Genomic DNA, 24,865 nt, shown 5'->3' with positions numbered 1-24,865 from the left:
TTTAACATCCTGAAAAAGAAGGAAGTTTCAGCAATATATAGAACGGTTGTTACATTGGGAAACTTGAGTTTGTGAGAAGGTCTGAGTTTCTTATCCTTTATTTACTTTTATTATTTAGGAGATTATTGAGCTGTCTTGTGTTTACATTTGTCAATATCTCTTTTCTTTTAGGTATTTGCCCGACGTGCTCTCAGCAAGATCAATGAGCTTAGTCAACTCGAAAACATGAGCAATGCCTCGTTCTCGCAGGAGGCAAAAAATGCTTTTAAAGAGGCTACACTGAAGGTAAATAAACACCATGTGAGACACAAGTGAAAATAAAGCTAAAATATTCCTACTCACACTGTGAAATAAACAAGAAACTTAGTTGTTTGGGATGGGCCGTGTTGGGTGAATATATTATAACAAAGCCCGATTAGTAGCTGATCTAAGCTGGCAAACACAAGAATATCCCCTGCTGCAGTCTTCAGGTTTTTGAAATCCTCATTACTGCAAATGAATGCTAACTTTTATAGTACGCAGTTCAATGCTCTTTATTTATCCTTTCAGTGTATGTGACATTCCAGTAACATCCGTGTTGCAACGTGGAACATAGCTTCACATACAGCAAATGTCTACAGTGGCATATCTGCTTACCTATACATTGGTATACATCACAGACACAATACTAGCATGTGTTGAATAAAAACGCTAATAAAAAAATGTTTCATATGTGATATTCTAACTGAAGAAGCTTTAAGTATTTTTACAAAATATTTTTTATATATATATATATATATATATATTATATATATATAAAATCATTTATTAAGTATAGTTTTTTAAGACAATACATAAACAACGATAAAAGAAAACACAATTGTCATTGCATAGTATCAATATAAAATTCCATATATAGTTCACTAATGACATACATAAAACTTAAAATACAGACAATAACAAACACATACCAAACATTTACATGAGCCAATTCTGCGTAAAGAGCTAAGACTTCAGAGCCTGAGAAGGGGGGGCAGCTTTGAGTATTTTTAAAACTCAGCACCGTTTGACAATATACGTAGATGGTTTAACAGATCTGAACATATATCGCCGGACAAGAATTGATCCTAAAATCTTGCCAAATCCTGAAAAATAATATTATTAGCAGACCTTTCATGTAATACTAAAGATAGATATATTAAAAAAGAAAAACAATAGTCAACCCCACTGTGTCACACATGTATGAATATATATGAAGACTTTTTACACCTGAACAAAAAGCAACATAGAGTATAGAAGGGCCATTAAGTAATTTGGGAGGAGATACATATTTGTAAAACTGTAATACCTAAAAGACAAACTTGATAACTTGATGACTTAAAAGCTATTTTAAATGGCTGTACAAAGTTTATGGATGGACATAGTAAATACTAAAGTTTGAACTTTTTGCCTAAACTGAAGCCTAGTATTAAAGCCACACTCCACTGCCCAAGTACAACATAAATAAAAAACACTGTTTAGTAACATACTCCAAATTAAAACTTGCTCGTATTTAATTAAGAATTTTTTCATTGGTGCTATATCTAAAATCAGCTTGTAAGACCTGCAGTTCTCTCGTCTGCTTCCTTTGCAAGCTCTCCTCTTTTTTTTTTTTTTTTTTAATTCTTTGTTTTATTGAGGATAAAGCAGGTTATTACAGGGTTTGCATTGAATGTTTAAATTACCATAGGTTCTATAACAGGTATGACACATGACATTCATATTCATCTGTCCTCTTTTTTTGTTATTTAAGACATGTTTGGGTCAGCTAGGGAGTGGTATAACAGGTGTTGGTGGTCCAGCTGCGCTCCTGTGTCGGGGTGTGTACGTTGTGTTCGTTGCTTGTTTGTTGTGGTAGTCTCTCAGGCAGGGTGCGCGTTTGGTTTTAGGGTTGTGATTGTGTCCCTTGGTGTAGACTCCTGGGGAGGTCAGCCTAGAGGTGGGTAGGCCCGTATTAGTGTCTGGTTGCCCTGTCTGTGAGTGCTCTGGTGTCTGTGGTTGGACCCGTGTTTTGAGGTTCGTCCTCCGGGTTCAGGCGGTACGAGTGTCGGTGAGTCGTATTGGGTACTGTATTGTTGGGCCAGGTATGTGTGCAGTCGCTCAGAGTGTAGGGGTGCCAATGACGGCACTCAGTGTGACATGGGTGTGTGTGGTTAGTGGTCGTAGGAGGTCGTCCCCTAACCTAGGGGGACACGGGGGGAGGGAGGGGGAAGGTACTATGGGTTGTGAGAGTCTGTCTCCCGGCCTCAGCAGGTGATAGAGTCTGCGTTAGGTGTTGAGGCTCCCGTTGGGGTGCTAAAATGTTCGGTCTGGTAAGGTCCGATATCCGTCATGTGGTTGCAGCGTTGGGGGGAACTAGTGTGGGGTTTACTATAAACTTGGGCAAAACCTAGTGGAACAAAACATAATGCTTGTGTGAAAGCTAGTCATCTCAAGTTGGTGCCCCTCTATCTTCCCGTCTCCTGGTGGTGAATGGCGTTATTCTGTCCGGATCCCAAGCATGGGGGGTGGAGGGGGTCTCCGCATTTGCGGGTCTCGTGTATAGCCCCAGGGCTTGCAAAAATGAGTCCGCCTCGTTAAGTGAGGAGAGTCTATGGGTGGTGCCCTCCTTGGTTACTATCAGGGCTCTTGGTAGTGTCCATCTATATTCGATGTCTGCTTCTTGTAGTCTCCTTGTCACTGAGCCTAGGGACCGGCGCCATTGGAGTGTGTTCCGCGTGAGATCTTGGTAGAATGAGAGGTATGAGTTCTCAAAGGGGAGCGGGGTCTTCCCCCTGACCGTGGCCATAAGTCGGGCTTTATCGGTCATAGATTGACATTGGCAAGCTCTCCTCTTTTAACTCCGCCCAGACTTTATGTGGCTGTCCAATCACAGACTTCCCAATACAGCTCAATAAGAAACCTTTGTAAGTCAGGTGTACTGTGCAATTGCTGCCTCTTGACGTCAGCTGCATTGAGCTAACAAAACCAGGAAGTAACATTACCTGTTGTCTGCATGAAAGCCAAGGGGGTGTTACCAGGTTAATTTATAAAAGTGTCAAGTTCTGTTGAAATCTTCCCTTTTTGTAAAATGAAAAAAGAGACATACTCTTCACACGTAAATCTTTTAAGCAAGCTAAAGTTATTTAGGGTTCTAGAGTGACCCTTTAAGGGATAAGTTAATGATAACTTGCTCAAGAAATAAAATGAATATTATATTCACTATAGACATACAGTGCAATCTTCCAAACGTTAATATTGATGAGGTAGATAATTTTCTATCACAAACTTTAAAAGCTGGACATGGGGGTGAGATTTTAATTGTAGCACTGATTATCAATAAATGCTACTACAGCAAATACAATGTTAATTTGTTAGATAAGTACTTCTTTTCTTTAGGTAACTAATCTTGGAAATAGTGACTCTAACAAGTTTTGTTTAAGATTGTTGATTGACCTGTGTATGGGGGGGAGGGGGGGGGGGGGGGTAAATCACTGGAGGCAGAAGCCTGTATTTAAAAATAAATAAAAAATAAAGTAAATATTAACATATTGTTTAAGATAATAAAAAAAGCTATAAAATAAAACTGAACAAATTGATATGTACATCACCAAAACTCCCTAGTTTCAGGAAAGCTAAATTCACTAAAGGATGAACTTGATGGACGCATGTCTCTTTGCAGCCTATGTAACTACGTCTGATTTTAGAAAAATGTGTCTAGAACTCTCAAAGTTAATGGTACGTGTGGGCCACCCAAATGGAGCTACTATGAGACAAAATCCGCAGTGACAATGCTTTTCATTGTAGCAGCCAAGCAAAGAATGTGGACAATAAACTGCTAATGTGATTTTGTCATAGCATATATTCATAAATCTACAAGTGAGGCTTTCGAGAATATTTTGCTCCCTAATGTCCCTCTACAGCCTTGTGTATTTTTTATAATAACTTTTTATAACTGTAATTTTTGACATCTCCCATACTTTACACTAAGTGGTGCAGAGGTGTTTCGATGTATCCTTTCATGTCTAACAGTTCGTTCAATTTTCATTCTATATTTCTTTTATTAGAAGATTCATGCTTTTGTTGATTTTTGGTTTGACTTTTGAAGTTTAAAAAAAAATAAAAAAAATCCTGAACACTTCTAACGTGCGTTTCGTATCTGATTAGTTGAAGGTCACTTTGGAATTACAGTATGCCTCCACATGCTATTAGAACCGTAATGTCATTTGAGAAGTCCCTAATCTTACTAACAAATATTATGTTTCATTAGATGGCAGTAATGATTTTCAAAAGGGCAGTTTTTGAGTCAAGAAGAAAACCGAAAGGCATTCTGCGACCAAAGCAAAAGAGTAATCTGAAGGACGTAGAAAAGGTTTGAAAATATATACCACTGTATTATATTCACTGCTTTGATGTTTAGTATGTCTGAATGGGAATTGCAAATTTAGCCAAAATAGAAATATGATACATCGGTCTTTTTACTAGGGATCGACCGATTATCGGTTTTACCGATATTATCGGCCGATATTCGGTATTTTCGGCAATATCGGTATCGGCCAATATAGATACTGATATTGCTGATAATACCTCCTAGGACCGCCAGGCTCATTACAAGCCCAGTGGTCCTGGGGGGGGCGGCAGCAAGCGCTGATTTACCTTGCCAGCAACTCCTGCAGCTCCATGTCTAAATCTCGCGAGACCCGCGGCCGCAGAGCGTTGCCACGGGTTACCATGGCAACGCTCCGCGCGGCACTAAGGGCCGCGAGATTTACACTGGGGAGCTAGAGGACCTGCAGGCAAGGTAAATCGGCGCTTGCTGCCGGGCCCCCCCCCAGTACTTAACAAGCCACCGGACCATCAGGGAATACTATATCCCCCCTCCCTGGTAAGAAGCAGGGAGGGGGGACTAAAAAAACATTTAAATCTTAAAAAAAAAAAATTCAAATAAAAAAATGCCCCCCACCCCCATTTTACACACACTGCATTACATATACACACACACACTGCATTACATATACACACACACTGCATTACACACATACTGCATTACACACACACACACACACTGCATTACACAAACACACACACACACACACACACACAATACACAAACACACACACTGCATTACACACACACACTACACACACACACACACACTGCATTATACACACACACTACACGAATACACACACACAATGCATTACATACAAACACACACACACATACTGCATTATACACACACTACACAAATACACACACACTGCATTACATACACACACACTGCATTACATACACACACACTACACAAACTGCATTACATACACACACACACTACACACACACTGCATTATATACACAGTACACAAACACACACACTGCATTATAAACACATTACACACACACACACACACTGCATTATATACACATTCTGCATTCACTATACACACACTACACAAACACACACACACACACTGCATTCTATATATATATATACACACTACACAAACACACTCTGCATTCACTATATATACACACTACACAAACACTCACTGCATTCACTATACACACTACATAAACACACACAGCACCCCTGTCTAAACACACTTCATCCACTACATGTGGCGTGTATATTTTGTGCATTTACTTTTAGGATTAGTTTATTTTTTTCGAAATGGTAAATATACAGAATATCGACAAGTTATCGGCTATCGGCCTGAAAGTTCACAGATTATCGGTATCGGTATCGGCTCTAAAAAAAATCAATATCGGTCGATCCCTACTTTTTACTGAATAATCCCCCATTGCATAAGCACTGTCTGAATATTAACTGTATGAACTCTTTCTTTTTGTAATAAATAGAATAATACGAATAGTATATCTAAATTTATTAAACACTAAAGATCTTTTTATTGCATAAACCTAAAGTAAACTATGATGTAATTAAGATGTGCATGGTGTCATCTACAGGGTGTGCAGCTCATTCCATTTGTGCAGGTGACATAGTTTACATAAATGACGCGATCCATTGTTATTTATGTCACAAACACTGGTTCTGACACTGAAAAGGTGTTGGACCAGCTTATGGATTGTTGGTTGACCTGTGGCTGGGGTTGTATCACTGGAGGTAGAAGCCTATATTTTATGCTTTAAGATCTGTACATGACTCTATGGATTGAGAAACTTGAGCAGAGTTTACTGCTCACTGAGTAGAGTTTAAAAGAGCCATTTACCCCTTTAGGACCAAACTTCTGGAATAAAAGGGAATCATGACATGTCACACATGTCATGTGTCCTTAAGGGGTTAAGCAATTTGAGAGGAGATATATATTTGTAGGACTGTAATACCTACAAGACATACTGTCAAACTTGATGACTGAGAAGCTTAAAAGGACACTCCAGGCACCCAGACCACTTCTTCCCATTGGAGTGGTCTGGGTGCCAACTCCCACTACCCTTAACCCTGCAAGTGTTATTCATAAACTGTAATATTTACCTTGCAGGGTTAACTCCTACAGCCACTAGAGGGCACTTCCGTGTTAAGCTGGACGTCCTCGCGCTATGAGAGGACCTCCAGCGTCGCTGAAATCCCCATAGGAAAGCATTTTCGTGTGCGGCATTGCCGCGCATGGCCATTAGGTCTCCCCCGCCGGCGGCCGCACATGCTCAATAGGTCTCCCCCGCTGGATGACGTCGGCGGGGGAGGATCGTGGGCGGAGCCTGACCCAGCGCCGAGGGACATCGGCGCTGGATACAAGTAAGTCACTGAAGGGGTTTTAACCCCTTCAGCAACTTCGGATGGGGGATGGGAGGGAGAGGGGACCTGCAATGCCAGGAAAACGGTTTGTTAATTTAAATGGTTATACAATGTTTATGGATGGGCATAGTAAATACCAAAGGTGGGACTTTATACTCAAACCGAAGCCTAGTATTAAGGGATAGGTTGATGCTAACGATAACTTTTTCAAGAAATAAGATGGGTATTACATTCACTATAGACATACAGTGCAATCTTCCAAAATTTAATATTGAAGAGGTGGATTATTTTCTATCACAAACTTTAAAATCTGAATATGGGAGTGAGATTTGAATTATGACACTGATTAATCTGTTAGCTAAGTATTTCCTTTCTTTAGGTAACTAGTCTTAGAAATAATGATCCTAACAAGTTTTGTTTAAGATTGTTGATTGACCTGTGTATGGGGGGGGGGGGGGGGGGGGGGTAAATCACTGGAGGCAGAAGCCTGTATTTAAAAATAAATCAAAAATAAAGTAAATATTAACATGATCAATATTATCGAAGTTATAATTAAAATATGTTGAGCATGTATTTCAAGTTTTATTTTTGGTTTTCTGTAAGCATTCCAGGAAGCATCTGAATAATTCACAATTTCCATAATGTGTGCTGTCTTCAAGTGCAGTGTCTCCTTGACTTTGATTATTTCATATTAACAAGGATATTAATCATAATTTTGTCTAGTTGGCTGAATTGATGCCAAAAGAGCATAGCTGTGGATATTCAAATTTTGTTCTTCTCAAAACATTGCCTTTGTCATAATGCTGTTTATGCGCAGAGCAAGCTAATGAGCCTGTTTGTCTGAATAATAAAACGCTCATTTAAAATTTTGCATGTTTCTTGTGTTTTAGTTACCATGGCCCCGAACCAACACAGAGAAGCTTCTTATTGAGATGTTTGATAACAGCGCTGCCCAGTTTCTTGCAATTCTGGAGGCCTTGTCTGACAGCAACAGGCGAGTGTTGCAGGCTGGACCTCCAGTACCTAATGAACCGGAGATCTACGATGTGATAGATGAGCTGTTTTTTGCAGGAATGGATATTCTTTCAGGTATTACGGAAAACATAACAGTATGGAACGCAGTCTGGAAGCCATGACCTGTATGTGTGTAGCGAAATATATCTACCAGAACCATGGTCTTGATTTTATTCATTTGGATCAGCATTTCAAATAATCACAGTCTGTTAGAAAAACTTTTTTCAAATTTTTTTTTGCAAAAAGTCTCGTAGACTTTAATGGTGACTTCTCTAGATATAATATTTAAGAAGTTTTTTCTAACAGATTGTGATCAATTTAAAAAGCGTATCCAAAAATGTTAAATCTAAGACCGTGACTGAAAAGGGCAGCTGCCTCGTAACAAGGCCTTGGCAAAGTATGTCTTCTTTATTAGTGTAACTCCAAATGTTTTACAATAATGCGATCAACGTTTTGACCTTCCAAGGGCTTTTCAAGATCAAATAACAAACACAAAATCAAATAAATAAACAAATGAATATATATTGTGCGAGGCTTATGCAAAATATGAACAAAAACTGTAACTCCCCATTATTTTTAAGTAAGGTGTTTTTTTTTTTTTTTTTTTTAACTATTACATTTTGTAAGCTTTTACGTTGATGTGCAGTGAGTGATTGCATTGGATATTGTATGTTTATGTACATAGAAGCATAGAACGGGACGGCAGATAAGAACCATTCGGCCCATCTAGTCTGCCTAATTTTTTAAATATTTTCATTAGTCACTGGCCTTATCTTATAGTTAGGATAGCCTTATGCCTATCCCACGCACGCTTAAACTCCTTTACTGTGTTAACTAAAGTAATACTTCCGGATATTATTTTTAAACCTCTGCCCCTCTAATTTAAGACTGTCATCTTGTTGTGGTAGTTTTTCTTCATTTAAATATAGTCTCCTCCTTTACTGTGTTGATTCCCTTTATGTATTTAAATGTTTCTATTATATCCCCCCTGTCTCGTCTTTCCTCAAAGCTACACATGTTAAGTTCCTTTAACCTTTCCTGGTAAGTTTTATCCTGCAATCCATGAACCAGTTTAGTAGCCCTTCTCTGAACTCTCTCTAAAGTATCAATATCCTTCTGGAGATACGATCTCCAGTACTGCGTACAATACTCCAAGTGAGGTCTCACCAGTGTTCTGTACAATGGCATGAGCACTTCCTTCTTTCTACTGCTAATACCTCTCCCTATACAACCAAGCATTCTGCTAGCATTTCCTGCTGCTCTATTACATTGTCTGCCTACCTTTAAGTCATCAGAAATAATCACCCCTACATCCCTTTCCTCAGATGTTGAGGTTAGGACTCTATCAAATATTCTGTACTCTGCCCTTGTTTTTTATGTCCAAGATGCATTATCTTGCACTTATCCACATTAAATGTCAGTTGCCACAACTCTGACCATTTTTCGAGTTTACCTAAATCATTTGTCCTTTGCAGGGCCGGACTGGGAACTAAAATCAGCCCTGGAAAAAAATTCTATACCAGCCCAATAATGCGTCGCGCCAGCATAGTGTGCTGATATAGAGGGTGAAAAAATAACTTAAAATTGAAAACTCTTACTCCAACGAAGGAACGCATATAGGGCTTCAAAATAAACAAAAGAGCGCCTTTATTTTAAGTAGACGTACATTTGCATGTAATCAATGTTTCAGTACAACTACTTTGGCCTATTAAGGACATTTTAGTAATGATACTGAAATGCTGAATGTCTGCAGTTGCACAACTAAAAAAAATGAAGTGATCTGGTTAATTTTGAAGTTCTATGGGTGCGCTCTTCACTTTGAATATGTTATTGTGCATGAGTATGCATCTAGCAACAAGACAGGGCCAATACGTGCTCATTACACACATACACACATACATACATACATATATGACCTTTATGTGTGTATTATGCATATATAAATGTATATTACTATATGTGTAAATATTATAGGCTTAATTATATGTTACTAATACACACATCAATATACATGCATATTTATATATATATATATATATATATATATATAAAAATTTTTTCAAAAGGTGCTGCACTCACTGTTTGCTCCAATTGAATGCCCGGTGCTTATTCGGCAGAAATATAGAAGGTAGAATTGACAGCACTCCAAGGACTTCTTCATAAAAAATAACTTTTATTGTTCCAAAATAAAATATCAACGTTTCAGTCTAGCGATTCTAGACTTTCATCAGGACATATATATATGTGTGTGTGTGTATTACTGTCAGGATCACATCAATTTACGTCTATTACCTTTACCTTGTTTAGTGTATCTTGTCTCCAATTGTCTCCTTTTTTTTCCTCTTACAGCAACCCTTGTGCATCTTTTACTTCATCCCAGTCCCTGTTTGTTTCTTTTTACCCTTCTCCAGCCTCTGTATTTCTCTTTCCCCCAGCCCCTTTTGTGTTGTTCTTAGCCCCAGCCACTTTGTCTCTTTCTCCCCTTCCAAATCTCATCTGTGTGTCTCTTTCTAACTCCAGACTCTTTTTCCCCAGCCCAGCGTTGCCTCCCACAAATCTTGTGTCACTTTGTTCCCCTTCCCTACTGTATGTCTCTTTGTCCCCCCAACAAACCTTCAGTGTGTCTCTCTTCCCCATCTCCTCCCTGTGTCTCTCTTCCCCATCTCCTCCCTGTGTCTCTCTATTACCCCATATGTCTCTGTGTCCCCCCTTCTCCTGTGTCTCTCTAATACCCCTCTCTTTGTCCCCCCCAACCCCTATGTCTCTCTATTACCCCTCTGTCTCTATTACCCCTCTTTGTCCCCCCATCCCCTGTCTCTCTATTACCCCTCTGTCTCTTTGTCGTCGTCCCCCAACCTGGTGTCTTTCTATTACCCCTCAGTCTCTGTGTCCCCCTTCCCCTGTGTTTCTATTACCCCTCGATTTGTCTCTCCCCTTCCCCGCTATTTGTCTCCCGCCCTTCCCCTCTATTTGCCCCATTTCCCTCTATTTGTCTCTCCCCCCTTCCCCTCTATTTGTCTCTCCCCCTTCCCCTCGATTTGTCTCCCCCCTCCCCTCTATTTGCCCCCCTCCCCTCTATTTTCCCCCCTTCCCCTGTGTTTCTATTACCCCTCTATTTGTCTCTCCCCTTCCCCTCTATTTGTTTTCCCTCTATTTCCCCCCCTTCCCCTCTATTTCTCTCCCCCTTCCCCTCTATTTGTCCCCCTCCTTCCCCTCTATTTGCCCCCCCTTCCCCTCTATTTCTCTCCCCCTTCCCCTCTATTTCTCTCCCCCCTTCCCCTCTATTTGCCTCCCCCCATCCCCTCTATTTGTCTCCCCCCATCCCCTCTATTTGCCTCCCCTTCCCCTCTATTTGTCCCCCCCTTCCCCTCTATTTGTCCCCCCCCTTCCCCTCTATTTTTCTCCCTCCTTCCCCTCTATTTGCCCCCCCTTCCCCTCTATTTCTCTCCCCCCCCTTCCCCTCTATTTCTCACCCCCCTTCCCCTCTATTTCTCTCCCCCCTTCCCCTCTATTTGTCCCCCTCCTTCCCCTCTATTTGCCCCCCCATCCCCTCTATTTGCCTCCCCCATCCCCTCTATTTGCCTCCCCCCTTCCCCTCTATTTGCCTCCCCCTTTCCCCTCTTTGTCCCCCCATTCCCCTCTATTTTCCCCCCTCCTCTCTATTTGCCCCCCTTCCCCTCTATTTGCCCCCCTTCCCCTCTATTTGTCTCTCCCCCTTCCCCTCTATTTGTCTCCCCCCCTCCCCTCTATTTGCCCTCCCGTCCCCTCTATTTGCCTCCCCCTTTCCCCTCTTTGTCCCCCCCATTCCCCTCTATTTGCCCCCCCCTCCTCTCTATTTGTCCCCCCCCCCTCCCCTTCTGACCTTTTTACAGGAGGACTGAGGGAGGGGGCGGAGCTAACTACCAAGCTCCCTCGCGGTTCCCATAATTCCCAGCATCTACACATCATAGAGTAATCCTTACTCTATGATGTGTAGATGCTAGGAATCATGGGAACCGCGAGGGAGCATGGTAGTTAGCTCCGCCCCCTCCCTCAGTCCTCCTGTGCTGACAGCTATGCTGCTGTCAGTATCAGTGAGTGTGCTGCTGGATTGCTTAGGCGGCCGCCCGGCATACTCACTGATACTGACAGCAGCATAGCTGTCAGCACAGGAGATGGGGCCGCCGGCCGCAAGTAATCACCTCATAGTGTGCCGCCGGACCGGCCACCCGGCGGCACCGACATGCGGCCGCGATATTCTTGTGCAGCAGGGCTCCATCTCTCCCTCCAGCCCCCCAGGTGCCGCGGCCCACCGGGAAATTTCCCGGTATCCCGGTGGGCCAGTCCGGCACTGGTCCTTTGGCTTATCTCTCCAGGAAATCAACCCTGTTACATATCTTAGTATCATCAGCAAAGAGACATATGGTATAAATATATACAGGGTATATATAAATGCCCTCCCCTTCTGAAAAAGAAGTCCAAGGAATGCGGACCGTTCTTTGCTTTTTATACATCTTAACACTGGATTAAATACTGGGAACCACATTTACAGTCCAGGTTTTTAAATATAATATATAGAGTAATTATGATATATATATATATAGAAATAATATTCATTAATAAATATTTAATACATTGAAAATCCCATGGGAAGTTCCTGATACCCAACTTCTTCAGATTTCACCACTAATTTAGTCCTGTAGCACTATCAGTATTATGTAAATATAAAACGTATAAGTACATTTTAGACCAATTTAGGGTAGCTGAATTAAAAAAAAATTAAGAAGTCAGCTAATCATTTGTCTGTTTTGGCCTAAAATTATATAATAATATATATATTTATACAAACCATAAGCCTTGCTATTATTAGCCTGCGTGCTAAAACTCTGGCCGAAATTGCAGAATCCATAAACATAAAAGAATAAAAAGAAAAGTGAAAGACTGAAACTATAAGCTTAAAAGAACACCAACACAACTTTAGTTTAATTAAGCAGTTTTGATATATAGATCATGCCCCTGCAATCTCACTGCTCAATTCTCTGCCATTTAGGAGTTAAATCACTTTGTTTATGCAGCCCCAGTAACACATCCCTGCATGTGACTTACACAGCCTTCCTAAACCCTTCCTGTAAAGAGTCATATAATGTTTACCCTTCTTTTTTTTAAAAAAAAAATTCTATTTCATTCGGAATTTCTTATCTCCTTCTCTGTTATTAGCTTGATAGTCCCTACAGGACCCTTCTGTATGTCATTAAAGTTCAATTTACAGAGCAGGAGATAAAAATGTTTAAACTAAGTTACATCTGAATGAAAATGAAGCCATATTTATCATGACTCGAAGGAGAGGGATGAAGTCCAGTTTTTTATTTTATGTAGGAATAATAAGTACATAATATAGTTACTATGAGCCGCTCACCTCAATTCCAACACATATCAGCATCAACCTTAAATTTAAGCCCTGTGTGTGCACTTTTTTTTTTACATTCTTTATTTTTGCGTGCAATATGCAACAGACAATAGTGCTGAGAGATTTTAGAGAGCATACAGTAAGAGATAGTATGGGTGTAGTAGCAGTAAATGTTGTTAGGTCTGCACGTTTTTATGTATAGAAAACACAAAGTAAAGTCTAACCTTAGACTAAACAGATTGGGTTAATAAGTATTAATCGACTTTGCTAGATACACTACGTGAGATTATAATTCAGGCTAGGTCATGTAGCTAAAACAGGTATAGTTAAAGTCCACAGGAGGCCCCCTTTAGGCTATATCTTACAGAATAGTGAAAAGTAATGTAGGAAATGAGAATAATGCTTAATAAGGACAATCCTTCCATTGAGACCATGCTTCAAAAGGGGAGCTACATATATGTAAAGCAAATGTCCAATCAGTGTTTGTAAAGTAGACAATGAAGGGGCACAATGCCAGGATGAGACTCACTCCTATGATGCTGGTCAACCCACGCCTTGTATGGGCAAAGGACAGCCCTGCACTGGTGATCTACGGCTTGGGCTAGCCAGTCTACTTTGAGGCAGACTCTTAATTTCAGATTGGAGGTAGGGCCAGCACAGGTGCTTGAAGGATCCAGGGGGCTGATTTCAGGCGACCGCTGCCTCCCGATAGATCCTGAATCACCAACCTCATGATGGGCTTCCATCGGCTCCATCTTTCTAGACAAGCTGGTGTCAGAGGTGTTTTAGAGGTCCTCCTTATGAAAGGAACTCTGTAGTGAGGCTTCAGGCTGTTGGGTGCAGATTAGCTTCCAGCTTCTCCCAAAATGCTTGGTGTGATGCAGTAACATCACATTGCCTATCCGAATAACTGGGGAAAAAAACCAAAGTAAGCAAATATTTGATGCCTTTTTCAGAATGGAAGAAAAAGCAGAAACATTTGTAGTAAAGGAAAAGCAGGGAAAATAAGGATAGTTAGAGAGGATGCAAAGAAGCGGTTTGTTGTTGTTGGTATCTGCAAATTTTGAAGTTGGGGACGAAGCAATAATTCTCTGTAAATGTTAAGTGCATCAGTTACCTGGTAACAAGTTTCCAAATTTAAATGCTCATTGACAGCAGCATGATATAGTTCCACACACATTACAAACACAGGCTTGAAAAAGTATTTACAACTGACAGAAATGGGCCTTAACTTCATCTTCTTATGTAACCTCATCAAAGACTCTTCAAATGTAAATGAACTGAAATGCTGTAGTGTAATTCATTTGGACTTTCACTCTCATTAATGACATTACGGTTAAACGGTCAACTGAGTTTACAACCTGATTTTTTTCTAACCTAACTTCTTTCTGCCATCTACTTTGGCAGCATAGGATAGTTTTTAAGTGGATATTTACTGGTCCTGGTTCATCCCGAACATCCTAGGATCCTCCCTTGTGATCAGTGTTGGAGTTGTGGATCACACATGGGCTACTTTGGTTAGCTTGCTGACCCATTCTTGACCTCAACCACAGCTCCAAGAAGGAAATTTCAGAATTTGCCTGTATAAATTTTCACTGATTATAGAGATGGGTCATGGACACGATATGAATCTAGACCATTTTGGAAGATTGAGCTATGTTAGGGGGTCTTACACCTAGAAGCCTAGAGGAAACAGGGAATCCTAATGAATGGTTCCTAATAAAGAGAAAAAAAAGCAAATAAGCTGCAACATTCTCATGTGTATGCTATACTAGCATAATGTTAGATGTTTCTTAGGCTTTGCCAACATTCAATTCAATTATTCATATAAAGATACGGGCAATGTAAAAAACAAACAAACACTGGGATACCTTAGATTCAGAATACCAGGACCTTAGATATTCTGCTAATGTCTCAATATTCACATGTTCTACTTTTTCTTTTCAAACTCACATTGGAATGGAGATATGGAGAAACATTTCGAAGCGAATATAACAATACATTAAAAAAGTTGCCATACCAGTCAATTTAATAACAAAACATTGAGCAATATATAGTCCAACTTTGAAGCACTTAATGTGGTGAATGTGCAGGGCATCCTTGAAACATAGTGACAAAAAGCAAAATAATTATAGTGTTTTTATGCTGTAGTAGGATCTTCATCAACAGGTCTCATCACCAATCTCTGTGTTAAAATGTAGACTTTATTGTCCTGATGATTATATGGTTTGACATTGAATTGATTTCCAGTTATAGCCTTTTAAAACTGACTCTCAAATTGAGTTTATTAGCACTCAGATATTTTAGATTATCGTTCCCCTTCCCCCCTCAACTAAATTAGTGTTGGGACATGGTCCACTGTTTGTATGTAGCCACAACATCTACATTCTGGGGTTTTGATAAATAAAAACTGAAATTATACTTTAGCTTTGTAAATATAAAGCTATCCATAATCAACATGTAAAGTCTATTTATTTAATTTCGGAACTCTTGTTTTTGAAAGGTGGAGGCAACAAAACAGAACGTGGATCTCCGGGAAATCATCAATTTGAACTTTCTAAATTGCTGCAACCATCTTCACTGATGGACCTAGCGATTGAAGGTATAGTTTATTCATTATGTGTCTCTCTATTACATCTTTCATTGAGGGTAGGGATGTAGTAAATGTAGTAATTATATGTCCATAACATATTAGAAATCACAGTTTACTTTGGGTATTTCCTGGTATGTAGACAACCTCATATATTCTTACCCAGCACCAAATAAGTGTATCTTTAGGAAGATCGGTTGGTTTGGTACCAAATTTCCCTCTATTGTTTCCTGCTGTCATATCCCTCTTTTCGATCAACTAAGCATATTTTCAGTGATTAATTGAGAGAGAGAGAGAGAGAGACATATGTAGGAAAATAAATTGCACAAATAATCAATTTTATGTGCAAGGCTGAAATTACTGCAATCACTAATATGATTAATCTTCCTTAAATCTTGCTCCAAAGTACTATAAGGTGAGTTGACACTATGTCGTTCATTTCAGTTGCTTGCTGTTCAACTCACTCTCCAATCTCCCCTGAGAGTCGCTGCACTGGAACTTGAGCTATGGCTGAGTTCCTGTGTGCTCTGTGGCTTGGGTGAACACTGTATACAGCCTAGTTTACAAAACTGGAACTGTTTTTGTCAAATAACTGCAGTATTGTTGTTATTTGTTTTGTTATGGGTTCTTTGGCAACTGCTTGCCTTGACTTATCTGCTGCGGGAATAAGCATATACTTTATAGGGAAGTATCTTTTTTAAAATGTTTGCATTTTTTTGTTTTTTACAAAATAAATAAGGATCACTTCTAGTCTTTATTATCTATTTAAAATGCTTTTTAAAATAGATTTTTCTAGCTCTGTAAAGAGCTGTAATGTGACCAGAAAGCACACTTGAAAATCATTTAGACCTGCATAGCATCCTGGGATTTGTAGTTTTACAACAGCTGCAGATCTTTTTGTTGACCATTCTTGATCTATGCTTTTAGAGAAGCTGCCCTTAACTTTGCTGATTCTTTAACATTCCTGACATTCTTTTTCCTGCCGTGGTGAAGTCTTACTTTCCATCATAAAAAGTCTGATAGCCGCACAGCCCCACAATTGTTCTACAGAACCGAGATATCGGGAGGCTGTCTTGTTTGCATATCAAGAGAAGCCTGATACATCAACCAGTTGGAGATGTACTACTGCTTAGCAGCTTGAGCCATCCATATCTGTTAAGATGCATCTGCACAAGTTAGCGAGTGAATTCCGTACATATATTATCCGAGTCTCTTACCAGAAGAACAGACAAAGGACGGAAGATAGTGTGCAACATAATTGATGATTTAATCTCATGTGGCATGATAAATGAACTGTAATAAGATAAGAAATAAATCATTCAAATACAAATCTATAATAGACTTTAAGGAAATTCACAAGACACCAGGAACAACCAAAGGCAAAACCGTACTGTGAAGAACTAGTTTAACATAGCGCCATTGCCGGGAACAGATCTTTTTGACATCTTTTGCCCGAGTGAATTTAAAAAGCAGTTCATTGTGTTTGTCTATGTATTTGAATACACACATTATTTTGTCTCTTTTCTTTATATTGTGATTCCGTGAAGAAAGGGATGCTGTTTCTGCAGAGGCCGCTGTGAAATTTGCAAAGCTGGCATTTAGCTACGAACATTGGGATGTATTTGATGCCATTATAACTCAAATATATACATTCCTACAGGTAAATAAAGGAAGGGGACATTACTTATGCTGTTTATTGCACTGTAGTCCCGCATTGCACACGCATTCAAATTTACATTCTAACCTAGTTTGTGTCAAATGCCTTGTATGAAGTGCTTCATACCCTGTAATCATGTAACTTGTACAGGGTTATTCACCAAAGTAAGAATTGAAAGGGAATTTCAATTTTAAGGCCAGAGTAACTGAACTGAAAGTGTAACAGATAATTTTTCCAGTTTGGCTTTTTTAACCTCAAATTTGAATTCACTTTAATTCTCACCTTAATGAATAAGCCTGACAATTAATATTTAATATTACAGATTATTATTATATTAATACTGGTAATAAATAAACATGTTAAGATACTTTAACCTTTCCTGGTAAGTTTTATCCTGCAATCCATGAACCAGTTTAGTAGCCCTTCTCTAAACTCTCTCTAAAGTATCAATATCTTTCTGAAGATACGGTTTCCAGTACTGCGTACAATACTCCAAGTGAGGTCTCACCAGTGTTCTGTACAATGGCATGAGTATTTCTCTCTTTCTACTGCTAATACCTCTCCCCATACAACCAAGCATTCTGCTAGCATTTCCTGCTGCTCTATTACATTGTCTGCCTACCTTTAAGTCATCAAAAATAACCACCACTAAATCCATTTTCTCAGATGTTGAGGTTAGGTTATCAAATATTATATACTCTGCCCTTGGGTTTTTGCGTCCAAGATGCATTATCTTGCACTTATCCACGTTAAATGTCAGTTGTCACAACTCTGACCATTTTTCTAGTTTACCTAAATCATTTGCCACTTGGCGTATCCCTCCTGGAACATCAACCCTGTTACATATCTTAGTATCATCAGCAAAAAGACATACCTGACCATCAAGACCTTCTGCATTATCACTAATAAAAATAATAAAGAGAATGGGTCCAAGTACAGATCCCTGAGGTACCCCACTTGTAACAAGACCATGCTTTAAATATACTCCATTGACTGCAACCCTCTGTTGTCTGTCACTCAGCCACTGCCTTACCGATTCAACAATATTGGAATCCAAACTTAAAGATTGCAGTTTATTGATGAGCCTGCTATGTGCAACAGTGTCAAAAGCCTTACTGAAATCTAGGTAAGCATTGTCTACTGCACCACCCTAATCTATTATTTTAGTTGCCCAATAAAAAACAAATCAATGAGATTAGTTTGGCATGACCTCCCTGAAGTAAACCCATGTTGTCTCTGATTTTGAAATCCATGTGATTTTAGATGTTCAACAATCCTATCCTTTAACATGGTTTCCATTACTTTCCCCACTATTGAAGTAAGGCTTACTGGCCTATAGTTGCCCGACTCCTCCCTACTACCTTTCTTGTGAATCGGCACAGCATTCACTAATTTCCAATCTTCTTTGACTACTCCCATTAACAATTATTGGTTAAATAAATCTGTTGATGGTTTTGCTAGTACACCACTAAGCTCTTTTAATAACTTTGGGTGTATTCCATCAGGTCCCATTGACTTATTTGTCTTTACTTTTGACAGTTGAAATAGAACCTCCTCCTCTGTAAACTCACATGTAATAAATGACTAATTTGTCCTTTTTCTAACTGAGGCCCCTTTCATTAATTTTAATCTGTAAATACTGAACAAAAATATCCATTGAGGCAGTCAGCTAGACCTTTATCCTCTACTACATACATTCCTTCTTTTTTTTTTTTTTTTTTTTTTTTACATTCTTTATTTGCACATTGCATAGTGAAAGGTACAAGCTTTATAAAGACATTTCAGTGAATACAAGCTAATAAATAGTACATGATGCCACATAAAATGAAGAGCATTGTGCACTTATTTTGTAGTATAAGAGGTAATAATAATAATAATAATACCGTATATACTCGAGTATAAGCCGAGTTTTTCAGCACATTTTTTGTGCTGAAAAACCCCAACTCGGCTTATACTCGAGTCAATTGTCTGTATTATGGCAATTTGCATTGCCATAATACAGACTGGGGGCTGTGGGGGCTGCAGAGAGATGTTACTTACCTTTCCTGCAGCTCCTGTCAGCTCTCTCCTCCTCCGCCGGTCCATTCAGCTCTTCTGTCAGCTCACAGTGTAAATCTCGCGAGAGCCGCGGCTCTCGCGAGATTTACACTGGGAGCTGACCGAGGTGCTGAACGGACCGGCGGAGGAGGAGAGAGCTGACAGGAGCTGCAGGAAAGGTAAGTAACATCTCTCTGCAGCCCCCACAGCCCCCTCCTACACAGTGCCCATCCACTGGACCACCAGGGAAGGAGAGCCCCCCTCCCTGGCCAGCTAGCAAGCAGGGAGGGGGGACGAAAAAATGTGTATATATATAATAATAATAATAAAAATAAAAAATAATAAAATAAAAATAATAATAAAATAAAAAATAATAATAAAATAAAAAATAATAATAATAAAAAATGTAATGAAACAAAAAAAATATTAAAATAATAATTAAAAAATAAAAATGCCCACCCCCCACCAAGGCTCTGCATCACACTCTGCATTACACACACATACACACACTGCACTCATGCACACACACTGCACTCATGCACACACACTGCATTCATGCACACACACTGCATTCATGCACACACACAGCATTCTCATACACACACACTGCATTCATGCACACACACAGCATTCTCATACACACACACAGCATTCTCATACACACACACAGCATTCTCATACACACACACTGCACTCATACACACACACTGCACTCATACACACACACTGCACTCATACACACACACTGCATTCATACACACACACTGCATTCATACACACACACTGCATTCATACACACACAGCACTCATACACACACACAGCACTCATACACACAGCATTCTCATACACACACTCTGCACTCATACACACAGCATTCTCATGCACACACACTGCATTCATATACACACACTGCATTCATATACACACACTGCACTCATATACACACTGCACTCATATACACACTGCATTCTCATACACACACACTGCATTCTCATACACACACACTGCATTCTCATACACACACACTGCATTCATTATATACACACACTGTAAATAAATATTCAATTAATATAATTTTTTAAGGATCTAATTTTATTTAGAAATTTACCAGCAGCTGCTGCATTTCCCACCCTAGTCTTATACTCGAGTCAATACGTTTTCCCAGTTTTTTTGGGTAAAATTAGGGTCCTCGGCTTATATTCGGGTCGGCTTATACTCGAGTATATACGGTAATAATAAAAAAACATAATTAATTAAACAGGTTGCAAAGCATCTAGCTCTGATACACATGACTGAAATACCAACATTAAGTGATTATAAACAGCTATATGATACATGACTAGTACAAGCTTATATATCTACAGCAGCTTAAAGGTCAACCGGTGAGGCTCACACACTTTAGGGCAAGTAATACGTAAAGTAAAGTAGAGGCCCTGCATAGTTGGACTGAACTAATAAGGTTAAGCAATCATAAAAGAATATAAGCACAAAAAAAAACCTCAGTGTGGGTAAGAAAGCAAAACTGACTTTGGACCATGTTGCCTGCCCCTGCAAGATAACACATAGGAGAAGGATAAGGCCCCAGAACAGACAATGGTGATCAGTCTATACCCACTCTGGAGGCATGATACATAGGTATAAAGGAACAGCCACGAGGGAACTGCAGTTGCGGCATCGACCCCGTTTGCTTTATCAGCTCCTGGTGTTGCACACAGTAGTGCAGCAGTTCTGCCAGATGGGAGCAACTACTGTCCCTCAGGATACATGCGGATATGCAATGCCATAGGTGACCGCTGATTCTCCATAGGGTACTTGATTGTCGGACGTTGTAGCCTCGTTGGGCAGGAGAGTTCCCAGTGTCTCGCCACCTCGAATACATAGGACTCCTCCTGAGTGAGTAAGGCCGCAGCTTTGAATTTCGTGTTCCATCGTTGACCTTCTGTCTTGCTTGTAGTTAAAGCCAAAACTGGTTACATAGTTGGTCAAATCAGGCTAAGAATCCGTCTAGAGACTGGGCCAGTATGGCTTTGCCTCCAGGAGTCGTCATGTTGCCGGCAGCCACCATTTTGATTATCGAGATTAGTAATATTCCCCTATGACCCAGCACAGTGTCCCTTTATTGTTGAGTCAGTCAAGGTGCAGGGCTGTAGAGGACCGTGATGACCCCCTCTGGTCCAAAGGTGGGGGAGGTTAGCTTGCAGGGCCTGTCAGGACCCAAGGTCGGGAGATCGGCCGCACCACCTGCCTCGCATCAACTACCAGGCCGCAAAAATGAAGATCAGAATATTATAGGCACACAGGGTCCGTTAGAGAAACAGACAAGATGTTAATTAATTTGGGGTTAATACTCGCAATATAAGAAAAAAGCTCAGGAGCCCAGCTTAAGTTTGTCCAGTTTTCTCTGCTGTTTGGCCCTGCCCCCCTTATTTTGTTCTTAATCTAACTAATCCTTGTTTTACTTTCCTTTTCTCATTTATGTATCTAAAAAAAAATGTTTGTCCCCTTTTTTTACTGGCTGTGCTATTTTCTCTTCTGTGTGTGATTTGGAAGCTCTTATAACTTGCTTAGCCTCTTTCTGCCTAATCTTATAGATCTGTCATCTTCCTCACTTTTTTTATAATTACTAAATGCTAACTTTTAGTGTTTTACAATTTTGACCACTTTTGCAGAGTACCACAGTGGTTTCTTTACTTTTTCGCTTTGACAAGCCTAAACTGTGTTGATTTCCTTTATGTATTTAAATGTTTCTATCATATCTCCAAACTATACATGTTAAGATCCTTTAATCTTTCCTGATTTGGACATAGATATGGAACAATATGTCACCCGTGCAACATTTACTTTTTCCATGATCAACGCATACCCATGTTTTTTTGCAACAATCATGCTAAAACCAAGATTTTTGAATGGCGCTCTAGTAGATGCTTGTTGTGTCCCCTGCAGTGTCCTCTTTAAGTTGTGTTCTGTAGTTTCCGTAAATAATCACCTGTTTGACAAGAGAAAACTGTCCTGCTAAAGTATCAGTAAATATTTTATTTTATGATCTAGGCACAAGATGCATCAAAATGGAAGAAAGAAGGAATTGATCTAAAGCTACTTATTGCAGCAGAACCATTATTATCTGGGAAAAAGCATAAACATGGCATCCGTATTTGTGAAAAAGATCTGAAAATCGCAGAAATAGCTGGCTCACTGGGTATTGTTGGACTTCAAGGTATATATCAATAGTACATATAAAATGTAATTTTATTTATTTTCAAATTAGATAAACCATGACTACTCCTTCCCGCGGCTCTTATTCAAAGCCACCAGTGCTGGGGACCCGGCCTGGTAGGGTAACTCTTTCTTATTTAATGTTTGGCTGCTACTTAATTCTCAACTTCATCTTCATGCATAGTTACCTAGTTGTCGAGCCCCTACTTTGCTTCCTCCTCTGCTACCTCTACCCTTCTCCCAGCAGTGCAGTCAGGCTATATAGAACTGGCAGATGTATTGTGCAGTTTGAAAAAAATATTTAGAAAATGTTACAGGGAGTATACACAAATAAATTATTATTCTTTTTTTACAATGCTCCTAAAATGGTAAAATATTAAAAAAAAAATCATTCACTTTTAAAATTTGGACTTGGTCATCCAAAAAGACATGTGGACATCAAGGTCACCTTCTGGTTGATGTACATTTAATCTATACAACTCCTTACACCCAGTGTTTATATTAAGGAAAGGCTTGGAGATGAATTTTTCCAATTCGAGATTGCAATTGAGCGGGATGGCTGGTACCCAGCTTCTCTGCCGCAGATGAATATAGATGAATTATTAAAGGATTACTCCAAGCATCATAATCACTAAGCCCACTATAGTAGTTTTTCTGTTAGGAGTACTCTGGTGTAGTTCTCTGGGGCAATGGGACAAACTATTTTGCAATCTTACCTTACCGCCAGGTGCTGGGGCTCCTGGGAGGAGATGTACATCTGTCTTCTGGAGAGGTACAAAAGCCGTATGCCAATCCTGCAGGTCATTCACATTCTTTGTCAATGAATGACCTTCTGTGCAAATAATCTGCATCCTAGGATTCGCATTCCAGGCTGGCAGATGGCACTTCCAGAGATTTTATATAATATAGCGCTTTATGCTTAGCGTTTCATACTGAGTTCGCACTCAAGAAAATACATTAGATATAAGGAACAAAAAGCATGTATTATGTTTAAGATACGATTATCGATAGTAAGTAAGGGAAATGAAAATTGTTCCGAACAATCCAATTATAAACCCGTTAAAAAGCTCTGAGCTAATATGTGCAAAGAACGGTGCGTGACTTCAAACATAGACAATTCAGTCTGCAATCTATGAATAACCTTACCTGTCAAGCTAGAACCAAGCATTATTATATTTGTGTCTTTTCGTTCTGTTACCACGCATCTTTAAAAATGACTAAATATATATATATATATATATATATATATATATATATATATATATAAAAAAAAAAGCTTGCATCAGGGAGCACATTATATTTTGTACTACCAAAAGGCTATAAAAGAGTGAGAGCATACGCTAATTAAAAAAAAAAAATAATTACGATAAAAAAATATATATATATATTAATTAGATGTGTTCCTTAACCTGTTTGGATAACCAGCCTCCCTTGGGTTTATCAGGTACCGCTATGCGCCTCCACCACCAGAGCCGAAGAGCCAGAATTTTCCAAGCAGCTGATCACTCTCAGCTAATGATGTTAGGAACTTCTGATCTCTGGTATTAGTAGTCGAGTGCTATACTGCAGCCTATAGATAAGAAGTCAAACCATTCAAAAATGGGTTCACTACTTATTATGGAGAGGGAAAGGGCACAGTAAAAACTACCGCGGGCATTCGTGCTTATGGTGCTTGGAGTGTTCCTTTAAATCGTTTTTTAAAAAGCCGTAAAACTTACCTTCGTTCCAGAATTGAGTCAAACACCTTATTGCAGCCTGATTCTTCTCAGATTAAGTTATTATCATTAAGAGCATCAACGTATGAAGATGCTGGAGGGATCTAGGGCAAGTTATAAAATTCTTTGGAATGGCAAAGTAAAATATTTCACTTTGATAGCCATGATGCAATTGATCTGTAGTTATTTACATTAGAAACTTTGTATATCCATGTTCTCTAAAAAAGTATAGAGTTGTTTATTAAAGGTACCTACGGAATGTGTCAACTGGGAAGGGTTAGTTATTAGCGAGTGATGGACCTCCATCAGGTTAGGGACTTTCTAGAGAGCTAGAAGCTATACTCCAGACAGCTGGAAAGTGGCAATTGCAGTAAGCAGAGTGCGCAAATACAAGAGGAAAATATATATTTTTATGTACTTACTATATATATATTTTATGAGCATGGAAACTCCTCAATACAAATTAAAACTTTACCTTCCACTTGCATGGCAGTGAGTAT

The 24,865-nt window shown here is 39.5% G+C and overlaps 1 protein-coding gene across 1 annotated transcript in view; it reads left to right on the top strand.

Annotated features, from left to right (window-relative positions):
- Positions 1-24,865, top strand: part of CFAP54 (cilia and flagella associated protein 54) — a 311,984-nt gene that overhangs the window by 20,482 nt on the left and 266,637 nt on the right. The window contains exons 7-12 of the mRNA XM_063446144.1: positions 172-285; positions 4,268-4,369; positions 7,643-7,841; positions 15,656-15,754; positions 17,290-17,402; positions 22,486-22,651. Coding sequence (XP_063302214.1) covers positions 172-285; positions 4,268-4,369; positions 7,643-7,841; positions 15,656-15,754; positions 17,290-17,402; positions 22,486-22,651 — 793 coding nt within the window. The remainder of the gene's footprint in view (positions 1-171; positions 286-4,267; positions 4,370-7,642; positions 7,842-15,655; positions 15,755-17,289; positions 17,403-22,485; positions 22,652-24,865) is intronic.

Source organism: Pelobates fuscus, chromosome 3 (assembly GCF_036172605.1).
Source record: "Pelobates fuscus isolate aPelFus1 chromosome 3, aPelFus1.pri, whole genome shotgun sequence".
Lineage (NCBI taxonomy): Eukaryota > Metazoa > Chordata > Amphibia > Anura > Pelobatidae > Pelobates > Pelobates fuscus.
The sequence above is the reverse complement of the archived record's forward strand: the minus strand, read 5'-3'. Positions and strand labels throughout refer to the sequence as shown.